Source organism: Pteropus alecto, unplaced genomic scaffold, assembly GCF_000325575.1.
Source record: "Pteropus alecto unplaced genomic scaffold, ASM32557v1 scaffold45, whole genome shotgun sequence".
NCBI classification, from domain to species: domain Eukaryota; kingdom Metazoa; phylum Chordata; class Mammalia; order Chiroptera; family Pteropodidae; genus Pteropus; species Pteropus alecto.
The window spans coordinates 21304397-21318516 of NW_006442491.1; the positions used below are offsets into that span (position 1 = coordinate 21304397).

Sequence of the window (14120 nt, forward strand, 5' to 3'; positions counted from 1 at the left end):
TTCCTCACCTCAAAAGTTGGTGTTGGAGCACCTATCTCTCCACTCCACGCCATCCCAGAGAGTGGTCCAGAGTAGTAATAAGGCATCTAGTGATTTCCAAGACTCTTCTAAGTGCCAGGCCCCAGGTAAAATACTTTGTTTGCGTTATCTAGGTTAAAGGAGGGGCAGACTTAAGAGGTAGATGCTGTTACCTCTGTTCAGCAGAGTGGATGCTGAGTCAAAGCAATCCTATCACAGCTGACAGGCTAACAGAGCGGGAGCAAGGAGGCTTCCCACTCCTCCTGTCTTTAGGACACTTGCAGGAGGTGCTGTTAGAGTAGATGCTGAGTCAAAGCAATCCTATCACAGCTCACAGGCTAACAGAGCGGGAGCAAGGAGGCTTTCCCACTCCTCCTGTCTTTAGGACACTTGCAGGAGCTGCCAGGATATTCAGAGCTTGTGAGCTCCTGCCCTGGCAGCAGACCTGTGTGACCTTGGGCTTCTCACCTCAACCTCACCTGAGAAACAGAAGCATTAGGACCTACTCGAAAGGGCTATTGGGGAGATTCAATGGGATCACAAACTAAAGAGCTTGGTGCAATGCCTGGCCCCAGGGCAGACCTGTTACCACGAAGGGCACAGACAATATTGAGCCTGTTGGCCACCTCTTGCTGCCCCTCCCCAGGGATGCCCTGTTCACCATCCAGTGGAACATCCGAGCCTTCAATGCTGTCAAGAATTGGTCATGGATGAAGCTCTTTTTTAAGATGAAGCCACTGCTGCGCTCGGCACAGGCTGAGGAGGAGCTGGCGGCCCTGCGGGCTGAGCTGCGGGGGCTGCGAGGGGCACTGGCCGCTGCGGAGGCCAAGCGCCAGGAGCTGGAGGAGACACACGTCAGTGTCACCCAGGAGAAGAATGACCTGGCTCTGCAGTTGCAGGCAGTGAGTGGGGGAGGGGGTGGGCTTTCCCTAAGTGACCTGGTGCCAGGCACCCCCAGTGGACCCTAGGTTACTCTAAAGAAATACTACCAGACCAAGTGTGCTCTGGGCACCCAGGCCTTACCTGGATCTTTCTTCTTACTACAGAGGTGCCAGATGGGGCTGAAGTGCCATGCTCAGCCTCCTACCTCCCCAGCCATGGGCTCAGTCTGTTGACATGTCCTAATGCTCCACTCCCCATGCCACCTTGGCTTCTTGCTAAAGCTGCAATGGAGGCCCAGCTCTCCCCTTTTTGCTGTCCCTGAAACAGATCTGTGCTCCCTTCTCTGGTTAAGGGCCATGGGAACCCATGGCAGGTAATGGTAATAACCAGAGGTCAGGGGTCAAGGGTCTGGAATCTCTCCAAGCTCACAGAGCCATTCTTTCATTCAGCAAATATGCTGAGTGTCACCTGTGTGCCAGGCTAACTCTGGAGATATACTGGTGGGAAGACAGAGATGGGTCTCTGGTCACAAAACTCCCAGATAGTGCAGGAGACCGTTCGACAGCCAGGCAGTGAGGAAACAATGAAGTGGGAGAGGATACCTGAGCCCTCCATGGCCGTGCAGGGCTTGGCATACCCACTGCTCCCCACCCCACCCCTCCAAAGGCTTCAGCCCAGCGCTTCTGCCCTAGAGCCCTTGTTTGGGCCTCACTCTGGGTGGCCCCCAGCCTGTCTCATGTTCCCCTCTTGATGGTGCCACCTCTACCCCAGCCTGTCCATTCCTCCACCTGAAGCCTCATCCTTCATGAGCCTCTTCAGAGCCAAGAGCAGGTCATAGTCATTCCTTGGTCCCCAGAGTCCAGCTGAGCATGGGTGTCAAACCTTTGCATGGACAAATGAACTTTCCTCTCCAGGGCCTGGCCTGGTGTCCCTCAGCTGGTTTACCTGGCCCTGCCTCAAATCTGCCCCATTCCTGTATCTCTTGCAGGAGCAGGACAACCTGGCAGATGCTGAGGAGCGCTGCCACTTGCTAATCAAGTCCAAGGTGCAGCTTGAGGCCAAGGTGAAGGAGATGAGCGAGCGGCTAGAGGACGAGGAGGAAGTGAACGCTGACCTGGCCGCCCGCCGGCGCAAGCTGGAAGATGAGTGCACGGAACTCAAGAAGGACATCGATGACCTGGAGCTGACGCTGGCCAAGGCTGAGAAGGAGAAGCAAGCCACTGAGAACAAGGTGGGGCTGGGTGGGCTGTGGGGAAAGGCCCAGAGGCAGTGGACTGGCTTTAGGGCCAGGCAGCCTCAGATCCCACTCCTGGCTCTGCCAGGCCCATTATGTAATCCTTGGAAAGGTCACTTTCTCTCTGTGGGCCTGAATTTCCTCACCTGCCAAATGGGGTTAATAGCAGCACTTACCTCATTAGGGTGGTTAAGGATTCAGTGTGTAACTAGCCTTTGCTAATACTCATCACAGGGCCTAACATGCAGTAGGTGCTCAGCAAATTGTGGATTGCAAGCTCCTGGAAGGCAGGAACCCCAGGCGCCTTCCCATGCCTTCTACCATTGAACCCTTTCGACAGCCCCATGTGGTTCACAGGACTTGGAGTACTGACTCCAGGAGGGAAAGTGAGGCCCGGGAGTGAAAGCTGCTATTCAGGTTCTCCCAGGTGCTCACTGAGGAAGGACTAGGAAACAGCCATTGTGAACACCTGCTGAAACCACAAAGAGCCAGCACTTACCGCTCTGTCCCTCTGGGCTGGGCACTGTGCGAAGGGCTTTGTGAGCATTTGCTCATTAATCCCTTGTACAACTTGAGGAGGATGGTACTGTCATCCTTTAAGGATGAAGAAATGAGAGTCAGAGTGAAGTGACTTGCCCAAGGTCCCCTTGCTGGAAGGGGTGGTTGCTGTGACCTGGCATGGTGGCTGCTCAGACCAGGCTATGGAGGGACATTCCGATGGTGACCCTGGCCTTGGCACAGGTGAAGAACCTGACAGAGGAGATGGCAGCACTGGATGAGTCAGTGGCCCGGCTGACCAAAGAGAAGAAGGCATTGCAGGAGGCCCACCAGCAGGCCCTGGGTGACCTGCAGGCCGAGGAGGACCGTGTGAGCGCACTGGCCAAGGCCAAGCTCCGGCTGGAGCAGCAGGTGGAAGATGTGAGTCAGGGCCACAGCAGAGGGCTGTGTGGTGGCACCAGAAAAGCTGAGATGGTGACTGGCTGGGCCGAGTGGCTGAGCATGTCTGCCTCACTCTGCTCCACAGCTGGAGTGTTCCCTGGAGCAGGAGAAGAAGCTGCGCATGGACACAGAACGAGCCAAGCGCAAGCTGGAGGGTGACCTGAAGCTGACACAGGAGTCAGTGACAGATGCTGCCCAAGACAAGCAGCAGCTGGAGGAGCAGCTCAAGAAGTAGGCATGGGGTGGACAGCAGACCCGACCCCCAGGGGTCTCCCGAGCCTGCACCCACTTCTCAGTTTCACTCCCACATAACGTGGAGGGTTGAGAGATGGGGCTCACTAGGGTGCCAGGGGTAGTGTCCTGCCCTCTCTGGACCTAGAGCCCCAGCCAGGCTCAGGGTTCAGGGCTTGAGAGGGAACACAGGAGCGAGGTCACATAGGGCTGCTCTGGGTACAGATTGCCTCAGGCAGGGTGTGTGCTGGGGGGTGCCGGGGGACCCTAAGCAGGTTGATGGAAGTTAGGACTAGGGCAGGCTCATGTCCCCCTGTAACCTCCAGGAAGGACTCCGAGTTGAGCCAGTTGAACCTGCGAGTGGAGGATGAGCAGCTCCTCGGAGCCCAGCTGCAGAAGAAGATCAAGGAGCTGCAGGTGTGTGGGGGACTGGGGTGGGGAGGGACTGGGATGAGAGGCCCACAGAGGTGACAGCTGCTGCTGGCTGTCCCCAGGCTCGGGCGGAGGAGCTGGAAGAGGAGCTGGAGGCAGAGCGGGCTGCCCGAGCCCGTGTGGAGAAGCAGCGGGCGGAGGCAGCCCGGGAGCTGGAGGAGCTGAGCGAGCGGCTGGAGGAGGCTGGCGGCACGTCCGCAGGGCAGCGCGAGGGCTGCCGCAAGCGCGAGGCCGAGCTGGGGCGCCTGCGGCGGGAACTGGAGGAGGCAGCACTGCGGCATGAGGCCACGGTGGCTGCCCTGCGGCGCAAGCAGGCGGAGAGTGCAGCTGAGCTGGGCGAGCAGGTGGACAGCCTGCAGCGCGTGCGGCAGAAGCTGGAAAAAGAAAAGAGCGAGCTCCGCATGGAGGTGGATGACCTGGGTACCAGCGTCGAGACTCTGGCCCGTGGCAAGGTGTCTGCCTCCTTTCAGACCCTAACCTCTGACCTGCCTTCAGCATCCTCTCCTGACCCCTCGCTCTGTTCCCATAGCCATCTTGACTCTAATTCTGCCTCCAAAGGCAGACCCCAGCCTCTAACACTTGACCTCCATCATGCCAATACTGACCCCATGCTAGTCTTGATCATATAATGGACCCTGACCCCTGACCCATCCACCTGGCATCCAACCCCAACCCCACACCAGTCCTAACCTCAAAACCTGACTGAAACTCTATGCTCTGACTATAGGTCATTTCTGATCCAGCATCCAATTCTAGCCTCTCATCCCTTGAACTGTGAATTCTGACCTAATAGCTGTCCTGTATCCCTACACCCAGTGTTGACTCCTGACTTTTGTAACAGCTGGCCTCTGACCACTGTCCCCAGCTGACTTTGACTTTAGTATCCTAACCTCACTCTGACCCACCAGCCTCAGGACTAGTCCAGACCTCTCACTTCTGATGCTCATCTTTTAAGCCATAGCCCAGCACTAGAATCTGACCTTGAACTTGTGGTTCTACTCGCCCTTTGATTTCTGGGCCCATGTTTAGTCTTCTAGTTCGCTATCCCAAGTCCCAGTCTAATAAGCAGCTGTAGATCTGCCCTCTGATTCACAAACTTGTCCTGACTCCTGACCGTGGATCCCAGGCCAGTGCAGAGAAGCTGTGCCGGGCCTACGAGGATCAGCTGAGTGAGGCCAAGATCAAGGTGGAGGAACTGCAACGTCAGCTGGCGGATGCGAGCACCCAGCGTGGGCGACTTCAAACTGAGAGCGGTGAGGCCAGGGGCTCAGCTGGGCCCCCTGGGGCCTCGTTGCTGCCCCTCACCTGCCTGACCTGCCACCTCACCCCTTGGCCTGCAGGGGAGCTGAGCCGCCTGCTTGAGGAGAAGGAGTCTCTGCTTAGCCAGCTGAGCCGTGGGAAGGCCTCAGCCACTCAGAGCCTGGAGGAACTGCGGAGGCAGCTGGAGGAGGAGAGCAAGGTTGGCTGGCCATTGGCTGCCACACAGCAGGCAAGGTGGGCACCAGGGCCACTGGCCCGGCCTGATGCTGAGGTCACTGGGGTCCCTGCAGGCCAAGAGTGCGCTGGCCCACGCTGTGCAGGCCTTGCGGCATGACTGCGACCTCCTGCGGGAGCAGCATGAAGAAGAGGCCGAGGCCCAGGCTGAGTTGCAGCGGCTGCTGTCCAAGGCCAATGCTGAGGTGGCCCAGTGGAGGAGCAAGTATGAGGCAGACGCCATCCAGAGGACTGAGGAGCTGGAGGAGGCCAAGTGAGTGCCTTACCAGCCAGGCCATCACTACACTGGAGTGACGCCTGTGCCTGAGCCCTGTTGGGGTGAGGGGGAAGATGTAGGGGCCATTATTTTGCTAGCCTCCCTCTGCTACACAGTCCATACTCTGTCTGCTCCTGTGGCCTAGAAAGAAGCTGGCACTTCGGCTTCAGGAGGCAGAGGAGGGGGTGGAAGCTGCACATGCCAAGTGCTCATCGCTGGAGAAGGCCAAGCTGCGACTGCAGACAGAGTCGGAGGACGTGACCCTGGAGCTGGAGCGGGCGACTTCAGCAGCTGCTGCACTGGACAAGAAGCAGCGGCACTTGGAGAGGGCACTGGAGGAGCGGCGGCGGCAAGAGGAGGAGACACAGCGGGAGCTGGAGGCAGCCCAGAGGGAGGCCCGCAGCCTTGGCACTGAGCTCTTCCGGCTGCGGCATAGCCACGAGGAGGCTCTTGAGGCCCTGGAGACACTCAAGCGGGAGAACAAGAACCTACAGGGTATGACACACCCCAGGGTCAGAGAACTGCTCTGGGATCATCAGGAGTACCTTGGAGTCACACAGGGTGCCCTGGTGAGGTCACCCTGGGATTAGGGTTGGAGGATGAGCCATGGGAGTGGCTCCTCAGTGCCCTGTCCACTTTGTAGAGGAGATCAGTGACCTCACGGATCACGTCAGCCTCAGTGGGAAGAGCATCCAGGAGCTGGAGAAAGCCAAGAAGGCGCTGGAAGGGGAGAAGAGCGAACTCCAGGCCGCACTGGAGGAGGCCGAGGTGGGAGGCCGGCCACAGGGGTGGGGTGGACACTGACCTGCTGCTTCCCCAGCCTCCCTCCTCCCTTAAGACATGTTCAGGGTCCCCAGGCCTACAATGCCTACTCTGCACCCCAGGGGGCGTTGGAGCTGGAAGAAACCAAGACTCTGCGGATCCAGCTGGAGCTATCCCAAGTCAAGGCTGAGGTGGACCGGAAACTGGCAGAGAAAGAGGAGGAGTGCGCTAACCTGAGGTATGGGACGGGCCATTCCTCCCCTACCACACAAGGGTTCATCCGCCCTCCCCAGGGCTAACTGCCTCTCCCATCCCAGCCACCTGAGGAGAAAAGAAGGAAAGTGTGCCGAGCCTCCATTGTGTGCACAAACTGGCACCGACACTGCTTTGCCCCTCCCACTCGACTTTCTCAGGTCCGGATTATAGTCTGGAGGTGAACCTCCGGGAGGCTACAGGACTTGCCAACAAGGGGACACAGTTGGGGTAGAGTCAGAGTTCAGCCCGTGTCTGTGTGCTCTAGAGCCTCACTCATCTGTGAACTTGCTCCAACGGGCAACAGGCAGTCACAAGGGGCTTAAAAGCAGGGGATACGTTCACATTTCCAGCATTCCTTGGGTGTTTGTAAGAACAGTGTGGTACCTGCACCCACCTGCTTTTACAAGGCCAAAACCCCACCCCCTTCAATCTCCTTCTCCTAGGCGCAACCACCAGCGGGCAGTCGAGTCTCTGCAGGCCTCCCTGGATGCAGAGACACGGGCCCGCAATGAGGCACTGCGGCTCAAGAAGAAAATGGAGGGTGACCTCAATGACCTGGAGCTGCAGCTGGGCCATGCCACCCGCCAGGCCATGGAGGCACAGGCAGCCACACGGCTCTTACAGGCCCAACTTAAGGAGGAGCAGGCAGGGCGGGATGAGGAGCAGCGGCTGGCGGCCGAGCTCCGAGAGCAGGCACAGGCCCTGGAGCGGCGGGCCGCACTGCTGGCCGGGGAGCTGGAAGAGCTTCGGGCTGCCCTGGAGCAGGGCGAGCGCAGCCGCCGGCTGGCAGAACAAGAACTGCTGGAGGCCACAGAGCGTCTCAACCTGCTGCATTCACAGGTGGGGACAGGGATTCACAGGGATGTGTGGGGTAGCCACCTGCTGGCTGGCTCTGAGGCTCTGCTTCCCCCCAGAACACAGGCCTCCTGAACCAGAAAAAGAAGCTAGAGGTGGATCTGGCCCAGCTGAGTGGAGAGGTGGAGGAGGCTGCTCAGGAGAGGCGAGAAGCTGAGGAGAAGGCCAAAAAGGCCATTACCGACGTGAGGCTGGGCTGGGAAGAGAGCCCAAAGGAATGTCCAGACTGGCCACCTCCTGACCTTGCCACATTCTCCCCCATAGGCAGCCATGATGGCTGAGGAGCTGAAGAAGGAGCAAGACACCAGTGCACACCTGGAGCGGATGAAGAAGACACTGGAGCAGACGGTGCGGGAGCTACAGGCACGGCTTGAGGAGGCTGAACAAGCTGCCCTCCGTGGCGGGAAGAAACAGGTGCAGAAGCTGGAGGCCAAGGTGTGTATAGCTCCCTGTCCCTTCCCCTGCACGGTGACCAGCCCAAGGGCAGGCTTGGAGCATCAGGCCTATCCCCTGGCTGGTCACAGGTCCGGGAGCTGGAGGCCGAGCTCGATGCTGAGCAAAAGAAGCATGCGGAGGCCCTCAAGGGGGTGCGGAAACATGAGCGCCGGGTCAAGGAACTTGCATACCAGGTGGGTGACAAGGTCCATCTCAAGGGGTGGCCTGGGAGCTGGTCCCTTCTGGGCAAGACTTGAGTCCCTCTGCCTGTGCAGGCTGAGGAGGACAGGAAGAACCTGGCTCGCATGCAGGACCTGGTGGACAAGCTGCAGAGCAAGGTCAAGAGCTACAAACGGCAGTTTGAAGAGGCGGTGAGTACACCAGGTCTGGGCCCCGGGGCCTGGTACTGGTCAGGACACCTGTGGTAACCCAGCTGCAGTGCTGGCTCCAAGCTCTGCAGCCAGGTGAGATGCCGGCAATAGTCAGCCCTGCTCCATTTGAGTCATGGCTTCCCGAGTGTTAGCTTTCTGCGTAGGCAGGCTGCCCTAAAGGGCAGTGACCCTGATGTCCCAGTAGGAAGTTTCTAACAGCAAAAGATGAGACCCAGCTCTGTCTCTGAAGGGACCCCATGTGCTTTCCTCTTCCGGGCCAAGTCTGGCACATGGGCACTTCTGGAAGGAATGTTTCAACCCCCTCCTTCCTGCTCTGGGTACTAGTGAGCGGGGAGAAGGGCCACAGGTAGTGGTGGTGGAAGCAGAGCTGAGGACCAGGAGAAGCCAGCCCCCTTCTGGGGATGGGATGGGGACCAGACTGACCATCTCAGTTACCAAAGGGTGACCCCTCCTGCCTCCGCCTCCAGGAGCAGCAGGCTAACACCAACCTGGCCAAGTACCGCAAGGCCCAGCATGAGTTGGATGACGCGGAGGAACGGGCAGATATGGCAGAAACCCAGGCCAACAAGCTGCGGGCGCGGACCCGGGATGCCCTGGGACCCAAGGTAAGAGGCAGCCGGGGGCACCACCCTGTCCCCTGCATGGCAGTGCAGGTGTTACAGCTCATTCAGCCACCCTTCTTTCCCTCAGCACAAGGAGTGATGCCTGAACCCCTGGGCTCTGAAGAGGAATGCCTGCCATCTGCCCCTCACCTGACATCCTATCTTTATCTTCATCTGCTGAGCCCTGAATAAACATCATGTCTGCAGCTCCAGCTGGCTTCTTTCCCATTCTTTTGGGCTCAGGTGGCGGGGGAGCACATGGTCCCATGGACAAAAGTCAGGTCCACATCAGTCATTTAAAATAAAGTTCTTTAATAGTCTCCATTTAATTGGTTTATTTGTTGTTAATAAATTGGCAACACAAGGAGGGGCCAAGGGTGTGCTCCCAGGCAGGCTCCTGTGTGTCTGGGCTCAGGCAGGAGACGCTGCCCTGGGACAGGTGCCGGGGCAGGGCACGGCTACCCCGTGTCCCAAGGTATGGAAGGAAAAGGTCCCCCACATCTAGGGGGAAATCCCTGGACAAACACAGCGGCCAATGAGCAAACAGAACCAGAAGAGCTAAAGGAAAATGAGGGAGGGGCAGATGGGCAGGCTTGGGGGAAGGTAGTATTCTCTGGTATCCCCCACCTGTGCCCAGGGCTCAGAAGCCTTTGCCTGGGTCCAAAGGCCAGGGCGGGCTTGGCTCACAGGGGAGGGTGCCCATCACTCTCCCCACCCCAGGACTGACGGCCAAGAGACTGGGCAGGCGCTCAGACAGAGCTACTCTTAAAAGTCCCCTTACCTCCAGGTGGGCCAAGGCCCCAAAGTTCTGAAAGGTAGGCACAGTGCCCGTCTTCATCATGGGGATCTTGAAGGAACTGAGGTCTCCCAGGAACTGGGGCCCTCAGACGCAGAGGCCAAGGGCTTCTAGACATCCCCTCCCACCAAGTCTGTACCCAAAGACGTGGGGCAGGCAGACAGCAGCAGGAAGGCAGGGGTGGGAACAGGGCAGGGAGTGCGGCACGTGTACCCACACTCGCCCACACTAGCCCTAGCCCAACAGCCTCCCGAGGCCTGGCCCAAGGTCACTCCTCGGTGAAGTCCCTGTCTATGTCCATGTAGGGCTCCTCAATGTAGCTGACAAGGGCAGAAGGTGACTGGCGGTCCGGGTTTAGCAGGATGGACACGGTCTCTTTCCAGTATGAGAAGCTGATGCAGGAGCTCTGGGCAAAGAGAGAGGGGGTTGAGGGGTACCTAGAGGACCCAGGTCAAGGCCAGCACCCTGCAGGGAGGGCCTAGGTAAGGGGATAAAGAGCTGCCTGCCACATGGTTAGGCAGGGACCACGCACCCTGAATGCCCTTCTGAGTGGCCCTGCGTCTGCATGCTCGCAGCCCACCCACCAAAACCACGTGGTGGGGGCACTTACGTTCTCCAGGCAGGTGCTGTCCTTATCCTTATGCAGGTAATGCTGCTGCCAGAAGCGCAGCAAGTTATGGAAGTTGTTGAGCAGGAAACCGGGATATTTCTTGCTGTGCTCCATCCGTTGCAGCAGCCGCAGGTACAGGGGCAGCCGCTCTTTCCGTCGGGCCAACATCAGGATCACCAGGCTGGTATTGAGGCAGCTGACGTTCTCCTGCAAGGCCCCAGGCCAGCTGGGTCAGGTAGCCCCAATGGCCCTTGGTGGGCCTGGGGTGCCACTGGGCAGGGAGGGGTGTGGCCCTGGCCCAGACTCTGAAGAGCCATGCACTAACTGCCCCTGCACAAACCTGAGAGAGGACTGGGGAAAGGAACGATGCCCACACTGCCAGCATCTTGCCCTCGGCACCTTCCTGGTCCCTATCCCCCACTCATATGGGAACATCAACCATCATCTTTCTAAAGTCTACCTCTTTATCCAATCAACTCAGCCATCACTTCTTCCAGAAGCTTCGATCCCTGAGTGCATGCATTAGATGCAGTTATCTCCCCTTTTAACTTTCATCTGGCAGTAGACTATGAGCATTAGGAGGGAAGAGTCTCTGTTTTGTTCACTTTGCATCCCCAGCCCATGGCCTTGCTTCACTAAATGTCTGTCAGATAAAGCAACAAAAGAAATCTCTGAGAGGTACTAGTATTACCCCCATTTCAAAGAGAGGTGTGAAGTTTGGAGAATATTAACTACACAGCTATTTAGTGAAGAGGGTGGAGTCAACCTCAGGTCCAAGCTCAAAGCCTGCAAAGCAGGCAGGTAGGGAGAACACTGGAATGGGAGTCAGAACTCGGTGCCAATCCCGACTCTGACCTGCCCGTCTGTGACCTCAGAGACCTGCTCCCTCCTCAGGCCCCATCTGTAAAATGGGGCACTGATCCCGTGTTGGAAAATGTCCTCAGAATAGCTGGGAGGGTTTCCCAGGAAAAGAGAGATGAGTCTCAAGGAGCTACTCTGCTACAATGAGGGCAGGAGAGAGCAGCAGTCAGGCTCTGAGACACTCTTCCCTACTGCACATCTGCAGGGCCTCTCACCTGGGTCAGCGTCTGCACATGGATAATGTTGATGAGGCGGAAAAGGAAGGACATCTGAGTGGGCACCTGTGATATGTAGGCAAGGAGGCGGCACTCGGACAGGACCTCGGCAACTGGGGACAGAGGCAGAGGTGTGAGCAGCAGGCTCGGAAGCAGGTTCATGGCTCAGGCACAAGGCCCTTCAACCCAGGCCTCTAGTCAAGCCCCCCTTGGGTCTTGACTCTGAAGCTGGATGCCCCAATTATCAAAACAACTAAAGAAAAGGCTGGCTGCAGCAAGAACAAATCTCCAACTGTTCTGCCACCCAGGCTAAGCATGCATTCTTATTAGAGCCCTAAATGGGAGTTCACCGCCACCTCTCCTTCAGTCGTGCTCAGGGAAGACTGCTCCCTGAGGCCTTCCCTGTGCTTCGCCACCTGGGTCCTTCTCATCCCAGGCGATCTCAGAACAGAAAGAACGTTTTTTGGATTCTGCTACCAACAATGGTTTTTCATCTTCATTAAAAATGTTATATACTCATGGACATGGACTATAGACTACTGGTTTACCAGAGGGTAGGGGGTGGGGGAGGAGGGAGTAGGCAGATGGTTAAAGGGGGTCAAATATAGGGGGGTAGGAGGAGGGTGAAGTGGGTAAAGAGGATCAAATATATGGTAGCTGAAGGAAACCAGACTTTGGGTGGTAAACACAATAGAATATACAGATGTTATATATGTTCATTAAAGGAAACACAAACAATAAAGAAAAGTAAAAGCAGTAAAAAATATATCACCCCGAGATCCACCATCTTGACCCCAGCCATGTGGGCATTTGGTGTGGCTACTTCCAGCCTTTCTTGTCTCCCTGCTGAAAGCTGGGTGTCTGACACCAGGATGGTTACACTGAACTTCTTTGCCTTGGCATTCTGATCTTTTCTTACCTTTCATGTCCACTTGGTTTTCAAATCGGTCCAGTGACAGAGTGACACAGCGCACCAGCATGTTAGAGTCCACCAGCGAGCTGTTGATCTGCTTCAGAAACACCTGGAACTGAGCAGAGACCAGGCTTAGATGGGAGGTGGCAGGCTCCTGACTGGAGGCAGCCATGGCCCAGAGCAGGTGGTCACTGCAAGGGGCACTGATCTACCCCTGCCCAGTTGTCTTTGATAGGAAGACAGAGAGGCTCAGACAAGCTGACTGACATGCCCTTATCACCCACCAATAAGCAGCCTCAGTAAGAGCTCAATCCAGATCTTCTGATGCCACATCCACTATTTTCTCCACCGAAGGGTGCTGGACTCATTTTTACTTCAACTAGTCTAAGCTGGGTTTCTGTCACACACACCTTCTGAACCTAACACACCAGGTCCAGTTCCATCTCTCTGGGGCTCATATGGCACTCTCCACACAGCTTCAGAACTGTTTTCACAGCCCACCTGTTCCCAACCTTCACACCTGCCACAACTATCACACTTTCATGCCCGGCACAGAGAGGTGCTAATGAATGTCTGCTCAAGACTGCCCAGACTACCCGGTAGCCTCTAATTTAAAACCAGCACCTGAGAAGTAGTGAGGACCAGGGCTCCAAAGATAACTTCTGGACAACATGGCAAACCCCATGGAGACCTGAATTAGTCTTACCTTTGCATCAGTGTTGATGTACTTATTGAATCTCTTGAATGCGTCAACGTTGAACTTCATCAACTCCCCCAGGAGGTCAAAGTAACTCTGGAGCACATCCCTTGACTTGCACTCACTGTCCACAATGCAGTACAGGATGTGCTGGGGGGTGGGAGAGGACAGGGTGAAGGTAGGAAGGTGGCTGCCACCCCAAGGCAGAACTCTCCTAAGCTGCCTGCCACCTGCCTCCTACCAGGGCCTGGCATGTAGCCCAGACCACACGACGTCTGCTTTGAGCAAGCATCCAGGGGTATGGAATCTGCTTCCCTGTCTAGACTCTCATCTGAGGATGTTGGTGGCTCCAAGGACAAGGCCAGGCCCGACACTCACAGAAGGGGATGGGCTGGGGTATGTAGCCAGGACCTCTCTTGCTGGCCCAGGGCTCAGAGCTAAAGCCTGCAACCTGCTCTGCAGGCACCAAGATGGCCACAGCTCTCCATCTTGCAGGCAAGGGGCACTGTCTCCATGTAACACTGGCCACTGCCCAAGCACCGAGGCCACTCAAGTAAATGAAGCACAAGGTTTAAGGGTACGGGACACATTTTGACCCCATGGTTTGTGTTTATGTTTATGAATGAAAACATTTACAGTAGAATCAATGAATTTTTATCAAGAACATAAAAGCCAATTTAACTCAATAAAGTTTTCTACAACAGTTAAATTGTTTCCATTCCGCATTTTCCTGAAGTTACACAGATTTGGATCAATTATTTTCCAAATGGATTTTACGATTCATGAGTCAGTTTCTTGTTCACATATATATAAATACATATATATTTTCAACCAATTATAGCTTTGGCCATTTTGTTCCCCCCCATCTTTTAATAAATTTTGCTTTTCCTGAAGGTCACTTTTCAATAAAGGGAAATATCGTTTTAGTCAGCAGCAAAATCTCCTTAGGGTCAAAAGGTCTTGCTGGGTAATTCTAATGTTCTTGTGCTCCTCCACGGCCACCCCCCAGATCCCTTAATTACCCGCTAAGTGCCCATGGGGAACCCACAGTTGGCAACTCAGGGCTAAGAGTAGGGTAATCTGCACTGGCATTTTAAAAAAGAGATTTGGTTGAGGAGATTCGGCTGCTCCTGCCCAACTGTCTAGGACTCAGGACAGGAAAGCAGTGCACAGCGCTGCAGGGAGAATGGGACACCCAACACCCTGGCTCCTCCAGGCTATTACCTCCAGAAGGCCTCGCT

General features: G+C 56.3%; 2 protein-coding genes across 2 annotated transcripts in view; one reads left to right on the forward strand and one right to left on the reverse strand.

Annotated features, from left to right (window-relative positions):
• Positions 1-8999, forward strand: part of MYH7B (myosin heavy chain 7B) — a 24106-nt gene extending 15107 nt beyond the window's left edge. The window contains exons 21-38 of the mRNA XM_025039722.1: positions 569-920; positions 1889-2131; positions 2876-3052; positions 3159-3304; positions 3631-3721; positions 3799-4188; positions 4863-4989; positions 5077-5195; positions 5287-5483; positions 5632-5981; positions 6130-6254; positions 6371-6486; positions 6947-7343; positions 7418-7543; positions 7623-7793; positions 7883-7987; positions 8069-8164; positions 8653-8999. Coding sequence (XP_024895490.1) covers positions 569-920; positions 1889-2131; positions 2876-3052; positions 3159-3304; positions 3631-3721; positions 3799-4188; positions 4863-4989; positions 5077-5195; positions 5287-5483; positions 5632-5981; positions 6130-6254; positions 6371-6486; positions 6947-7343; positions 7418-7543; positions 7623-7793; positions 7883-7987; positions 8069-8164; positions 8653-8979 — 3655 coding nt within the window. The 3' untranslated portion in view covers positions 8980-8999. The remainder of the gene's footprint in view (positions 1-568; positions 921-1888; positions 2132-2875; positions 3053-3158; positions 3305-3630; positions 3722-3798; positions 4189-4862; positions 4990-5076; positions 5196-5286; positions 5484-5631; positions 5982-6129; positions 6255-6370; positions 6487-6946; positions 7344-7417; positions 7544-7622; positions 7794-7882; positions 7988-8068; positions 8165-8652) is intronic.
• Positions 9000-9082: 83 nt separating this feature from the next.
• Positions 9083-14120, reverse strand: part of TRPC4AP (transient receptor potential cation channel subfamily C member 4 associated protein) — a 59499-nt gene continuing 54461 nt past the window's right edge. Inside the window, exons 15-20 of the mRNA XM_006921744.3 lie at positions 13358-13367; positions 12889-13088; positions 12189-12297; positions 11270-11382; positions 10194-10400; positions 9083-9989 (exon numbers count right to left, since the gene is read on the reverse strand). Coding sequence (XP_006921806.1) covers positions 9852-9989; positions 10194-10400; positions 11270-11382; positions 12189-12297; positions 12889-13088; positions 13358-13367 — 777 coding nt within the window. The 3' untranslated portion in view covers positions 9083-9851. The remainder of the gene's footprint in view (positions 9990-10193; positions 10401-11269; positions 11383-12188; positions 12298-12888; positions 13089-13357; positions 13368-14120) is intronic.